At 42.8% G+C, this 14,320-nt stretch overlaps 1 protein-coding gene across 5 annotated transcripts in view; it reads right to left on the reverse strand.

The window, feature by feature from the left end:
- The window catches only part of vegfc (vascular endothelial growth factor c), a 48,127-nt gene that overhangs the window by 12,119 nt on the left and 21,688 nt on the right, over positions 1-14,320 (reverse strand). For 2 of the 5 annotated variants that reach the window (XM_019879794.1, XM_019879791.1), the window contains one exon: positions 2,847-2,986. The exons of 1 other annotated variant lie outside the window; for it this stretch is intronic. In XM_019879794.1, coding sequence (XP_019735353.1) covers positions 2,847-2,986 — 140 coding nt within the window. Of the gene's footprint in view, positions 1-1,099; positions 1,299-2,034; positions 2,203-2,846; positions 2,987-14,320 lie in introns of those variants that run through there. 2 more of the 5 variants (XM_019879792.1, XM_019879793.1) reach the window with 2 other exon arrangements.

Raw genomic sequence — 14,320 nt, forward strand, 5'->3', positions numbered from 1 at the left:
TCGTTCCCCCCCCCGCCATGACTTTCGACTGACATATTACAAGGGGTCCAAAAACACTACAAGACAAGATAAGAAAACCTTTATTTGTCTCACAATGGAGAAATTCCTAATTTACAGCAGCAAAATTATGAAAGGGAGAAGTAGAGGAAGAAAAAGTATATAAATAAATATAAATTATAAAATATTATATGCCAGATGTACTCTCCCGCCTCCATGATTCGGCCGATGAAGGATCGGAACCAGAGGCTATTCTTTCCAGTCAGTATTTCATGGGGGCATCGCAGTGGGACATTAAAAAGCATATTATTGACACCCAAGAAGATACCCAGGTTCTTGTCCTGCATGGAGGCTATTTGTGCCTTGCAAATTGCGGCCTGGAGGTGTTGCAGTGGAGGCCCGAATCTAAGCCACAAGGGAATCCAGCGTACCCACTCTCTCATCGTGCAAAGGTTTTGGTGGCCGGAAATCAAGGCTGACATTGTGGAATTCATTGGTTCCTATTCTGCGTGTGCCTGTGGAAAATATTCTCATCCACAATGTCCATTACCTCGTGGCCGTGGTCTTTTTATCTTTTGGCCTCGCTCCCAACATATTCCGGAGAGGGCTGATGGATGATTCATTGCCATTTGCCTACTGAGCCGCCTTTTTTGCTACATTTGTTCCTGAAAATGAAATTTGTTGATGTTTCCAGATTCATAATAGTGCTATGGCAGTGTTGTAGTGATCTAATATTGAAGAGAGTTAACGTTGTAGTGAAAACTCAACTCAAAGAGGTTAGTAGCTCGAGACCTATATGTGGTTACATGATACAAGATAAATACCTTTTGCACTGCTTTATTGTCCGAAGCAAGTTGTTTGTTAAAATGAGTAATTTTGATCCGTTATATGTTCAATTTTCATCACCAAACTGAATGTTTGGTATGTATCCCTGAACGTGTTGTCCAGCCCCGGGCCGGTGCCAGCCATTTTGGTGCCCTAATCATAAATGCTATGTGGTGCCCTTCCTGCTCCACCCCTGACAGAAATGAACAATATCTGAGTAAATCTCAGTTTTGCTTTATTATACAAAGTAACTTGTCCATATTAATGTTTCAAAAACTTTCACAAAAATAAGAGATAAATAATAATATTCAAGTCTTTATAAAACACAAAAGATGGCACCAAATTGCTGGATGCTGCTGCAAAGCCTATCGATCTGATGGTTGATGGCTGATCTTTACTACTTATGGTGGATGATTGCTCTTCTGAAACTTTCACTTGCACTTGAGTTCCTCCTTGAAGATATTGAAGCATTGCTCCTGTATTCAGAAATACAAGACAAAATATCCAAGGATTCTACAGTGAAATATAGCTTTGAACGATGGTACAAATATTTTCGAAATTAATCATATTATTACGTCGACCTATATTTGAAACACGGGCACTGAACATTTCAAAATTCTACCTTTATAGACAAGGAGTGATATGGCATTATATAAATATTTTTGACAATGTGAAAACAGTGAATATGAAAGGGAAAATATACAACTTCGATGGATCGATTTTTTTTTTTCCAAAATACAGTTTTAGCTATAGATGTCACTCTTGGCCAATAAACCTCTCAAGAGGTTATATGCATTCTCATTGCATATAAAACAACTTTGTCTCATAACATTCCATTAAATTTCCATAGTGTAATCACTGCGCAGGTCACTAGTTTTCCACAACAGTGTTTTGGATTGTTTTTGGCAAGCTTGTGTAAAACAATCGCCACGAGCATTTACAGCACGAGCATTTATAGCACGAGCAGGGACAGCATTTTTTTTCTTTTTTTTAGGACGTAAGGAAAGCCTACACTGAGATCAAGAGTTTTACATCATGTATTTGGAAATAAATTGAACTGTTGTCTGAACCATGTAAAGTAGGTTTTTGTAATTATCGCATTACCAAAGAGCATGTAAACGCATCATCTAAACATGGCGGTGTTTATTGTGGTGATCTAAACATGGCTGTAACAAAATAAACAAACAATTGTTATTTAAAACAATGTCTTACCTGCAAGAGACGCGTGAGCATCATCTTGCTGTTCTTTTTTTTTCCTCTTTTCCACCCCCGACTCTTGATGCCTTTTCGACGACATGTCCAGATATCCAAAAATACACTTCTGCCAAATTTGCGATTGAAGCATAATGTAACAAACTATGAGAGAATGAAAGAAAGGGGCTGGGGGCACCAAAGGTAGACAGACGAGATGTCCGCACAGGAGATTAAACTTTTTTCGCGAAAATAAGCCTACATTATTTTTGTATGACATATATTATTTAACATTCTTCAAAAAACGTTTATTAGAAATATTATATCCCATTATTATTCGAATTCTTTTTATTATGTTGTTGTTGGTTTTTGTTTTTGTTTGTTTTTTCTTTTAATGAGCTTGATTTTTTTGGGATGCCCCCTCGGCCGTTCATGCCCTTCACGCAAAGTATGCCGAGCCCCGTGTGCCTGGTCCAGCCTTTCATAATAGGGTAACTGCTCCTTTAAAAAACCTTTGGTTGTTTTCAACGACAGTCTGACCAGTATTTTGTCTTTCAGTGGAGAGTGGCAGAATAAATATTCGTAATTCCTATTTTAGTTTGTTGTAGTTTGATGTCAGCAAGGTCGAAATAGCAACTATGGCACAGTGAAATATCATTTGAAAGAAAACCTTTCAAAATTATTGTTGTGCCAACAGAGATTAAGGGACAAAACAATTGCTTTTAATGTTTACTGATCAGTCTGTCTTCTGAAAAGCTGGAACACCCAATTTGCTACAGTAATAGTATAGACAATATATTGCTGCATTTGATAAATATGTGTTCGGTACTTACTCGGTCAGGGATCTCCTGATGATGCTGTGGACTTGTTTGTAGCTGTCAAGCTTAGACAAACAACTGCACTGTGTGTGATTGGCCACACTAATAGTCACTGGCTTCGTGCCTTGGGCAATTGGTACTGTGATTTCAAAAAGCTGCAAAATGAAAGAATTGATGGCAGGTATTATAGTAATAAAACATTACATTAAAATGTTTAACCTCATTTATCTTAAAATTGTCAAAAGGAGGACACTTTCCATGGATCCATTCAGGTAAGGCAAAACCAAGATTGCTGGTAGTTGGATTGCAACAAGCAACGACAACAGCATAATAATCTGCAAACATACATTTTCACTTTCATTTTTAACTACTTTTTATGACGTATTTTTTAATGAAATAGATACGAAAATGAATTGGCTTATAGTTGTCCCTGTATATTCGCAGTTAAGGCATTTTTGCAGATTTGCGTATTCATATATTGCCCTGCGATTGGCTGGCAACCAGCTCAGGGTGTACCTCACAAGGTCGGGGGGCGTACTGGAGCCCATCCCAGCTGCCTTCGGGCAGTGGGCGGGGGACACCCTGAACCGGTTGTCAGCCAATCGCAGGGCACACAGGAACGAACAACGATCCTCGCTTACACTCACACCTAGGGACGATTTTGAGTGTTCAATCAGCCTGTCATGGATGGTTTTGGAATGTGGGAGGAAACCGTAGTACCCAAAGAAAATCCACGCAGGCCCGGGGAGAACATGCCAACTCTACACATGGAAGCCGGAGCCGGGATCTGCACTGTGAGGTCGCACAATGACACAATTATATATGTTGCTTTTTAGTTGTCCTTATTACTGCTTGTTTCATGAGTGTGTAGTGCAAGGTTGTTATATGCAGTCTTGGGGGTTACAAGTGTTACAAGGGTACATGACTGATCAGAATCTAGTGTCACGTGAGGAGCTGAATTTGGACCTAGAAGCAGACCGGAGATGAAAATGGCGAAGTAAAATTAATTATATGCAAAATTCAAAGTGAAAAACAGAGGGCAGGGCTAGACACAGGAATGAAAAACCAATCTAGTTCTGTGTGCCCCCCCCCCAAAAAAGGACCAAAACAACTGAGAACATCAAGAACCCAAAGAGCCAAACACTGTTAATAATCACAACACACAGGTCATTGTGAACTGGGCTGTGGTGGGCCGCACAGATGAAAGAAAAAGAAAAAAAAAATATTAAAAAAAAATATATATATATACACACACACACACACACACACACACACACACACACACACACACACACGCATATTCTGTTCTTGTGGTTCATTTACAAGATCTGAGGCAGAAAATATTTTATTTTGAAAAGTGACCGCATTCTCTCCATTACATCCGTTAATGACTGACTTTTGACACATGTTAAGGTGTCTCAGTCGTCTAACACTATTAAATCCGCAAACTGGCAAACTGTGTAACGTATTTTGAAAAATGTATTTGCAATGAGGCCCAGTGGGGATTCAACACAAGAGCCTCTGCCCGAGAAGAACAAGAAAGGTGCCATACCAGAAGCCCTACTTGTAATATGGACAGCTGATCCCCACGTGCAAAAAAAGCTTGCTCTGCACAACACGGAGTGAACAGCTCTCCAGTGAGTCTTTGAAGCCTTTAAAACTGATTATTCAGCAAATATAAGTGCCTTGAGAGCGTCACACTTGGTGGCTAAAACAATTGCAAAAGTTAAATCCATCCATTATCTAACCCTTACACACATGCGCCGACATTCGAGGGCATCCAAAACATAAAATATACAACACAGATTCACATTCAGGCTTTTTTTTCCCACACACAAGCTCTTTTGTTAAACTTGCAAGGTAAAAAAGATCAAGCATGTCAGATACTCTCCTCAATGTCTCATGAGACGGAAAGCTGCTCATTAGTCACTACCCACAGTCATCAGGTCAGCTGGAGAGGATTAATCTCACAACAGTAAGCTTGTTGAAGAAATATGTGACATTCAATCACAGGGACTGGGATACATTTCACTGGCACTCATGGCTATTAGAACCACACCACAACATTCCTCGGGGGTGCCCCCATTTGATATGATAAATGAACAATGAATGACACTTCCGATGCATCTGCTGTACCGGCCGGGAGAAGCCAACCTCGCTATGGCCTGCATGACTTCCCAGTACGTGGATGACTTGCAGGCCAACCCCAGAGTATGGTACTATTTGGTTACCAAGTGCTAACACTCTACATGGCCAGAAGGATCTCGTTCCTTGTGAGAAGGACCATACGGCGTTGTTGACAAAATATCACCTGACGTCTATCAAATCAAAATGAACAAACGGCGCAAAAGAGACTTCCTTAAGGGGGTCCACTGAAATTAAATTCAAGATCACCACGGTCCTGAACATTCTGGCACAGGACCAAGCAATCACCAAAGCTGCAATCTCATGAATCCAACCAAGGGGGCTGCATCTCAAATTCAGACCCGAAGACAACCCCACACCAAGCAACAAATGTGCTAACTCAACAGAACAATGACCAAGCAAAAGGTAGTGACTAAGATTAATGGCACAAAGTGGGGGAGGGTCAATACCCTGTTGTGCACACGAACCAATGAGTGACTTTCTGATCTTTGTACTGTAATGACCTAGTGTTGACAAAACTGCAAGTTATCTGTCTCATTACTAGAAAATCACGCTGCTAATGATCCTGATGTCGTGCATGACCATCGTAGTGGGACAACCCAAAATGGTTTGGCCTCAACCCCACACGGGAATTGTATTGAGAGACCAACCATGACTGCTCATGCGCAACATTATTTTCCCGACTTGACCCATGACCGGTGTACCTGAAACACATCCCAATCCGACCTTGGTGGGTTCCATACATGCGAAAAGCTATTTGTGGGAAGCCTACTCTTAGCTGCCGCATCACTTGGAAGCCTTTTCAGCTTCAGAACATAAATTTGAATATGGTCAAGAAACAAATTGGGGAACTTCAAGAAGAGATACCGACATCCGACATTACATGGCCAAACAAGTCATTAATGTACAAGCTCGAGGCGGAAGAGTTATTATTTCATTCCGCAATACCCGGTGAAATGTTAAATCAAACCAGACACTCACTGAACCAACTTGCATCCATGTTGTCCAATGAATGACATGCTACGTGAAATAAATATGTTTATGGACAATTTAACCATGCGCAGAATTCCCACGGACTGAGTATCCCTGAGTCTAGTTCAGCATGATCCAATTCCATCTTGCTCTTTCTTTAGGAAGTTCCACTGTGTAGCATGTCAATCCTGAGTTCCGCAAAGTGCGTTTCTCATCACTCTGCCAATCATCGATTCTCACAATTGCCGACAAAAAGATGTCATCAATGTTGGTACCTGGCAAGGGGATACCTACTTGAAGGTTAGTACATCCGAAGTCATCGGCTATCATAACAGCAAGTATGTGTATCCGCACTAAAGCAATTCAATACCTGGGTCTCAGCAAGCTTAACCTATTAAAGATGGATCAAGGTGCAAAGCCGAAGAAACGATACCAAGTCACTACAACTCCAGATTGATACGAACTCGCATATTGAGAATGTCAACCTGCACCATGTGTCGTGGGAAAATTACAAAAGCCAAATTTTGGAGTTGAAGTTTTTCAGTCAGGACCAACTCCACATAGATCCCCAGGGGCATGACTCTATACCAGGGGTGGCCAACCCGCGGCTTGCGAGCCGCATGCGGCTCTTTGGCCAGCTCAATGCGGGTCCCGGGCTTTCAAATGACAAACGTCGAAAACGCCTCGGCAGTGGCGCTGCCATTCAAACAACGGCGTTAAATACACAGAACTTACTACGTCAGCCTATCATCAATCCCATTACTTGACTGACATACAGGGCAACCGATCAGATGCAAACCGAATCACCGCTCATGCACAAACAACGGTGCTCAGCGCTAAACGCTAAGCTAGTCAGCAAATTACCTCAGATTTTAAGGCATGGGTGTCCAGTACGTCAATCATGTTCGACCCGGAGCCAGCGGACTGGTCCTCAGTCACGCGCGAACGTTGGGAGGAGGAATAGGGGCGAAAAAAACTTTGTGTTTCTGTGTGTTTCGATTCCGTTAATGTTCGGTGACGTTCTGCCTGTCGCTCGTGCGTGCGTGCGTGCTTGCGTATGCGCACATGTGCGTGGTTGGGCGCCCGCGTGTGTGCGTGCATGCGTGTGTATATGCTTGCACGTGCATGATCGTCGGTCGCGGGAGGTTCATAGCTTCAAAAGTCGATCTTCGGTCAAATACGTAGCAATCTGACCCAAGTAGTAAGTAACCACTGCAGCTCGTGTGTGTGTGTGTGTGTGTGTGTGTGTGTGTGGGTGTGTGTGTGTGTGTGTGTGTGTGTGATGTGGCTCTTTGCAGTCACACAAAAAAAAAAATGGCTCTTAAGTCTCTAACTGGTTGGCCACTGGTTGGCACTCTTTATTCTTGCACGTTTTTCATTTATCATTAACTGCCTATTGGTTATCAGTCCCATCAAACTGGGGTGAACTATTTGTCCAGTCACTCGTTGGATTTAATGTTTAAATTTAAGATGTAGGAGTTATCATTCCTTATGTTAGTTAAAGCTTGCACTCCACGCCTAGATAGTAGATACACTGCATGGCTCTGGACAAATGTGGACACTTTTTGCTCTGCTCCTGTTCCATTTTTGCTTGCTGACTTAGTTTATGTGCTGTCCCTTTGTCTAAAACTCTTTGCTCCCTTTGGGTTCCATTTTAAGGATACATGGTATTTTCTTCCACTGCTTTGCGGATGACTCAGATCTGTGTCCCACTGAGTAAAAAAGACTTTCTCATTGAGGTCACTTAAAATGTCTAAAGGAAATCAATACCTGGATGGCCTATAATTTCTTGAATTTTAATGAAAAGAAAGCAGAAGTGATGGCGTTACATCCCAGTATCCCTTGTGCATCCCATCCTGCGGACTTGGGTTCCCTGGCTTCTTATATTACGCCAACAGTCTCAAACTTAGGTCGTAAACTGGAGTGTCCCCAGTTGGTCCAAAATGCTGCTGCTCGCCTCTTGACTGGTACTCATAAGAGGGAGTGCACAACTCTTACTCTGGCATCCCTTCACTGGCTCCCTATATACTTTAGAGTGCTTTTTAAGATTATATTATTTGCTTTCAAATCTTTAAATGGCCACACCCCACATTACGTCTCTGAGCTCCTCCGCCCCTACACACCTGCCTCAGGTCTGCAGAACACACACTATTAGAGGTACTGAGAACGAAGCAAAGGCTACGAGGGGATTGTGCCTTTTCCACTGCTGGTCTCTCTCATTGGAATGACTTCCCACCGAACGTTAGGCAAGCCCGCTCGCTGCCCATCTGTAAACTTGTCTCAAAACTAATTTTCATTCATTGACTTTTGACTCAGCATGAGACTTGATTTTTAGTTTTACTGCTTTTTGTGCTTTCTACTGTCTTTGTTATTAATTTATTGTTTCATTGTTTGCTGTTGTATATATGATTTTTGCTCCATGTACAGCACTTTGTATACAGCGGTGCTTGTTTTAAAGTGCTTTATAAATACAGTTGCGTTCAGTTCAGTTGAGTATCGTTTCCCATTCATATAGAAGATATCGGAACGTTGAACAGTCAACTGCCAGGCTTCCCATAGTCTCTCCCTCTGTGGGTCATTATTTTATTTTATGTTTCTCTGGATGGGTAGTGACAGGGAAAGTAAAGTGCTTGTGTGTTTTAGATACCTGGCCAATAAATCTGATTCTGAAAATAACACATTTGCGCACAAAACTTTTTCAGAAAGGTAAAATGGAGCACCTTGAACACAAGCACTCATACGCCCGGATGTTCTTCGTTGATTACAGCTCCGCATTTAATGCCATTATACCACATATTTTGATGAAAAAACTACTTCACCTTGGTCTTCACACACAGCTCTGCTCCTGGATTATGGACTTCCTCACTAACCAGCCCCAAATTGTCTGACTTGGCCCCCACCTTTCCTCCTCCATCACTCTCAGTACTGGCTCCACTCAATGCTGTGTGTTGAGCCCTCTTTTGTACTGTCTGTAGACCACTGACTGTACACCCATCCACCCCTCTAATCTCATTAAGTTTGCAGACATCACAACTGTGGTGGGGCTCATTTCAGGGGAGGATGAGTCTGCCTACTGTGCTGAGGTCCAAAACCTGTTGTCATGTTTTGAGAGGTGGTTGTTGGAGGATCCCAAAAACAGGGAAGCAGGGAGGATCGGGTGGGCTGACCAAAATGTATTTAACAAAAATGCAAACAGGAATACACTGGAGAAACTAACTCAAAAACTCACTCAAATAAAGTCCAGCAAACTCAAAGTAGCAAAAAACCTAAGACAGAAAACAAAACATGGCAAGTGCGCACAGCAACAATGACCCGACTCTGAGTGGTCTTTTAAAGTGGCAACTAATGACACAATGCCCAACAGGTGTGTAGCTGCAGGCAGAGCCCAACAGTGCCACCTGTTCGTCACAAACAGAATCATGATAGTACCCCTCCCTCAAGGGACGGATCCCAGACGTCTCAAAGTCACCCATAATATTGCTTCGCCAGAGAATGGGAACGGAAGGCGACGGCAACCCTTGCCTCGCCGAGGAACAAGAACAAAAGCAACGGCAACCCTTTCCTTGCCGGGGAACAGGAACGGGTGGCTGTGGGACCAGGCCTCTGGTCCTACGGGGTCCTTCTGGTCGGGTCATGTTTTGCGAGGTGGTTGTTGGAGGACCCCAATAATGTAAAAAAGCGACCAGTAGGTGGTAGTGGTGCCTCACGTGCTTGAAATGCATGCTTTTACAAAAAGCTCTTTTTCTCCGTTTTCGCCATTTTCATGAAACTTAGCCATTTTGTAATGTCGATTGCTGAAGAATGGAAAAAGATAGAAACAACATTTTTTTCTGCTGAAAGAAGAGAGTCAAAACTTTATTTTGGTCGGCTCCATGTTAATATAGCATTAGAACCAAATATTCTGTGGGCCTTGCAAGATCAGTCAAAATCCAGTAAAACGCTGGGATTGAGGGGGTTGCTCCAGTGAAAATGGCTGAGATTTAATGAGTTGAGAAAGAGGCTTGATGAAGGAAATCCAACCGCTGGACATCGGTGTAAACGGAGCGTTCAGAGTGAAGTTGCGATCGGTGTGGAGCGATGGATGACAGATGGTGAACACAGCTTGACAAAGACTAGAAGGCAGTGCCAGGCGAATTACGCCACAGTTTGTGAATGTTATGTTTGCTTGGTTTAAGCTGCCAGGTTTGCACTGTCATTTGAGCTTTCATTGGAGAACTCGCCCAGCTCTTCATTTCAGATACAGATGAGGACTTTGATGAAATCATGGATAAGGATTGATTCAGAAATAATGTGATAACCGTGTTAAAGTACCACCGGACTCAGATTTGCTCGTGCTGCCTTTTTTAAAAACATACGCTAGCGTGCATGCATGCTGCCATATTGGTTAAGATAGCGTACGTTTTACAATGCCTGTATCCAATAAAGCAGTGCGTGTTATGTACGGGTTAAATACAGAAATACTGTATCACCCGTAACTGACACTGTACCTCTTGTAGCGGGACCTCTTCCTAAATTTGATTATATTTATACTATGATTTTGATCTATGTTCTGTTGTTTCACCCCAGTGGAGGTCATTCCCTCCAGCGCTGCACCTGTCATGCACAGTAATCAAGAGAATTTAAAATGGCTTAGACTTCGGCGGTCACCTGTCTTTTTGTTCAACCTTGCTCACTATCCTAGAACAAAGTGTTTGATTCTCTAGACCAGAGGTGAGCAAACTACGGCCCACAGGCCAGATCAGGCCTGTTGGTCTGATGTGAATGATTGCATTCATTTCATTTTGACATGTAATGACAGGTATTTAGACACCAGGTGGCACAGTGACTTGATTTTGCAGAGCCCTGCATAATTCATCAGGAATCACTGTGTAAATACGTGCTGCAGCTTGAGCACGGAGTGAAGCCAGTTGTGAAGTTCGTTAATTTTATTCGAGGGAGGGTGACTTCACCATTGTCAGTTTATGCATTTCCTTGAAGAAACTGACGCTGATCACACGGACTGGCTGCACCATTCTAATGCCCGTGGGTTAAGTTTGGGAAAAGTATGTCAAAGTGTGTGAGAGCTCAAACAGAAGATTATTAGATTTTTGGAGCGACTTGAGAATACTGACAATTTTTCAAAGATGAATGACACAGATTGGCTTTGTGAGTTTGCGTTTACTGTGGACATACTGACACACATGAACGAGCTCAATATGAAGCTACAAGGGAAAAACGCATTGTCCATGAAATGCAAGCAAACATCAGAGCCTTCTAAAGCAAACTGGTTTTATTTTCAAACCAAATGTTAGACAAGTAATTTGCTCATTTTCCCACACTGGCTACGTTGGAAGAGAAAATATACAAAATATAGAAAATGACTGGATGACGTACTGCATGAGAAATTGTGCCGTCGGTTTTGCAATTTTGGAAAAATTGACAGGGCACTTCAGCTGGTGTGATGTCCCTTCTCACAAGACCCAAAAACGGTGCCACAGGAGTTGCAGTTGGAACATGATGTTTTAAAGGACAAGTTCAACTCCCTGAAACAGGATGAGTTTTATGCTTCATTAAGTGCAGACAAATTCCCAAACATCCAGAAGATGTCACAGAGGATGCTGTTGTTGTTTGGCTCGACGCGTGTGAACAGACTTTTAGTGTGATGAACATCACCAACAAAGCACCCCACAGATCCTTAGATCTGTTCTGAGAATTGCCTCAAGAGGGTTACCACCAGACTTCGATGCACTGGCTAAAATGGGTGATTAACAACACTGTTCTCATTAAAAAAGTATGTTAATACTCTAATACTTTTGTTCTGTTTATGTTTGATATGTACTGTTAAAAAATGCAGTTTGTATCGCATCTTGTGCTGACCGGCCGATCTGTCAAATTTTAAAAGTCAATGTGGCTCCCGAGCTAAGTTGTCCGGGGCTTTATGCCCCTGGTAGGGTCACCCATGGCTAATGAGTTGAGAAAGAGGCTTGATGAAGGAAATCCAACCGCTGGACATCGGTGTAAACGGAGCGTTCAGAGTGAAGTTGCGATCGGTGTGGAGCGATGGATGACAGATGGTGAACACAGCTTGACAAAGACTAGAAGGCAGTGCCAGGCGAATTACGCCACAGTTTGTGAATGTTATGTTTGCTTGGTTTAAGCTGCCAGGTTTGCACTGTCATTTGAGCTTTCATTGGAGAACTCGCCCAGCTCTTCATTTCAGATACAGATGAGGACTTTGATGAAATCATGGATAAGGATTGATTCAGAAATAATGTGATAACCGTGTTAAAGTACCACCGGACTCAGATTTGCTCGTGCTGCCTTTTTTAAAAACATACGCTAGCGTGCATGCATGCTGCCATATTGGTTAAGATAGCGTACGTTTTACAATGCCTGTATCCAATAAAGCAGTGCGTGTTATGTACGGGTTAAATACAGAAATACTGTATCACCCATAACTGACACTGTACCTCTTGTAGCGGGACCTCTTCCTAAATTTGATTATATTTATACTATGATTTTGATCTATGTTCTGTTGTTTCACCCCAGTGGAGGTCATTCCCTCCAGCGCTGCACCTGTCATGCACAGTAATCAAGAGAATTTAAAATGGCTTAGACTTCGGCGGTCACCTGTCTTTTTGTTCAACCTTGCTCACTATCCTAGAACAAAGTGTTTGATTCTCTAGACCAGAGGTGAGCAAACTACGGCCCACAGGCCAGATCAGGCCTGTTGGTCTGATGTGAATGATTGCATTCATTTCATTTTGACATGTAATGACAGGTATTTAGACACCAGGTGGCACAGTGACTTGATTTTGCAGAGCCCTGCATAATTCATCAGGAATCACTGTGTAAATACGTGCTGCAGCTTGAGCACGGAGTGAAGCCAGTTGTGAAGTTCGTTAATTTTATTCGAGGGAGGGTGACTTCACCATTGTCAGTTTATGCATTTCCTTGAAGAAACTGACGCTGATCACACGGACTGGCTGCACCATTCTAATGCCCGTGGGTTAAGTTTGGGAAAAGTATGTCAAAGTGTGTGAGAGCTCAAACAGAAGATTATTAGATTTTTGGAGCGACTTGAGAATACTGACAATTTTTCAAAGATGAATGACACAGATTGGCTTTGTGAGTTTGCGTTTACTGTGGACATACTGACACACATGAACGAGCTCAATATGAAGCTACAAGGGAAAAACGCATTGTCCATGAAATGCAAGCAAACATCAGAGCCTTCTAAAGCAAACTGGTTTTATTTTCAAACCAAATGTTAGACAAGTAATTTGCTCATTTTCCCACACTGGCTACGTTGGAAGAGAAAATATACAAAATATAGAAAATGACTGGATGACGTACTGCATGAGAAATTGTGCCGTCGGTTTTGCAATTTTGGAAAAATTGACTTTTATTTTCAAACCAAATGTTAGACAAGTAATTTGCTCATTTTCCCACACTGGCTACGTTGGAAGAGAAAATATACAAAATATAGAAAATGACTGGATGACGTACTGCATGAGAAATTGTGCCGTCGGTTTTGCAATTTTGGAAAAATTGACAGGGCACTTCAGCTGGTGTGATGTCCCTTCTCACAAGACCCAAAAACGGTGCCACAGGAGTTGCAGTTGGAACATGATGTTTTAAAGGACAAGTTCAACTCCCTGAAACAGGATGAGTTTTATGCTTCATTAAGTGCAGACAAATTCCCAAACATCCAGAAGATGTCACAGAGGATGCTGTTGTTGTTTGGCTCGACGCGTGTGAACAGACTTTTAGTGTGATGAACATCACCAACAAAGCACCCCACAGATCCTTAGATCTGTTCTGAGAATTGCCTCAAGAGGGTTACCACCAGACTTCGATGCACTGGCTAAAATGGGTGATCAACAACACTGTTCTCATTAAAAAAGTATGTTAATACTCTAATACTTTTGTTCTGTTTATGTTTGATATGTACTGTTAAAAAATGCAGTTTGTATCGCATCTTGTGCTGACCGGCCGATCTGTCAAATTTTAAAAGTCAATGTGGCTCCCGAGCTAAGTTGTCCGGGGCTTTATGCCCCTGGTAGGGTCACCCATGGCAAACAGGTTCTAGGTGAGGGACCAGACAAAGCACGGCTCAAAGACCCCTTATGACGAGTACAATTAATGGATCGAAGTTTCCCTTGCCCGGACGCGGGTCACCGGGGCCCCCCTCTGGAGCCAGGCCTGGAGGCGGGGCTCGTTGGCGAGCGCCTGGTGGCCGGGCCTACACCCATGGGGCCCGGCCGGGCTCAGCCCGAAGAGGCAACGTGGGTCCCCCTTCTCACGGGCTCACCACCCATGGGAGGGGCCAAAGGGGTCGGGTGCAATGTGAGCTGGGCAGCAGCCAAAGGCGGGGACCCTGGCGGTCTGAT

This window comes from Hippocampus comes, unplaced genomic scaffold (assembly GCF_001891065.2).
Source record: "Hippocampus comes isolate QL1 unplaced genomic scaffold, H_comes_QL1_v1.1 scaffold158, whole genome shotgun sequence".
NCBI classification, from domain to species: domain Eukaryota; kingdom Metazoa; phylum Chordata; class Actinopteri; order Syngnathiformes; family Syngnathidae; genus Hippocampus; species Hippocampus comes.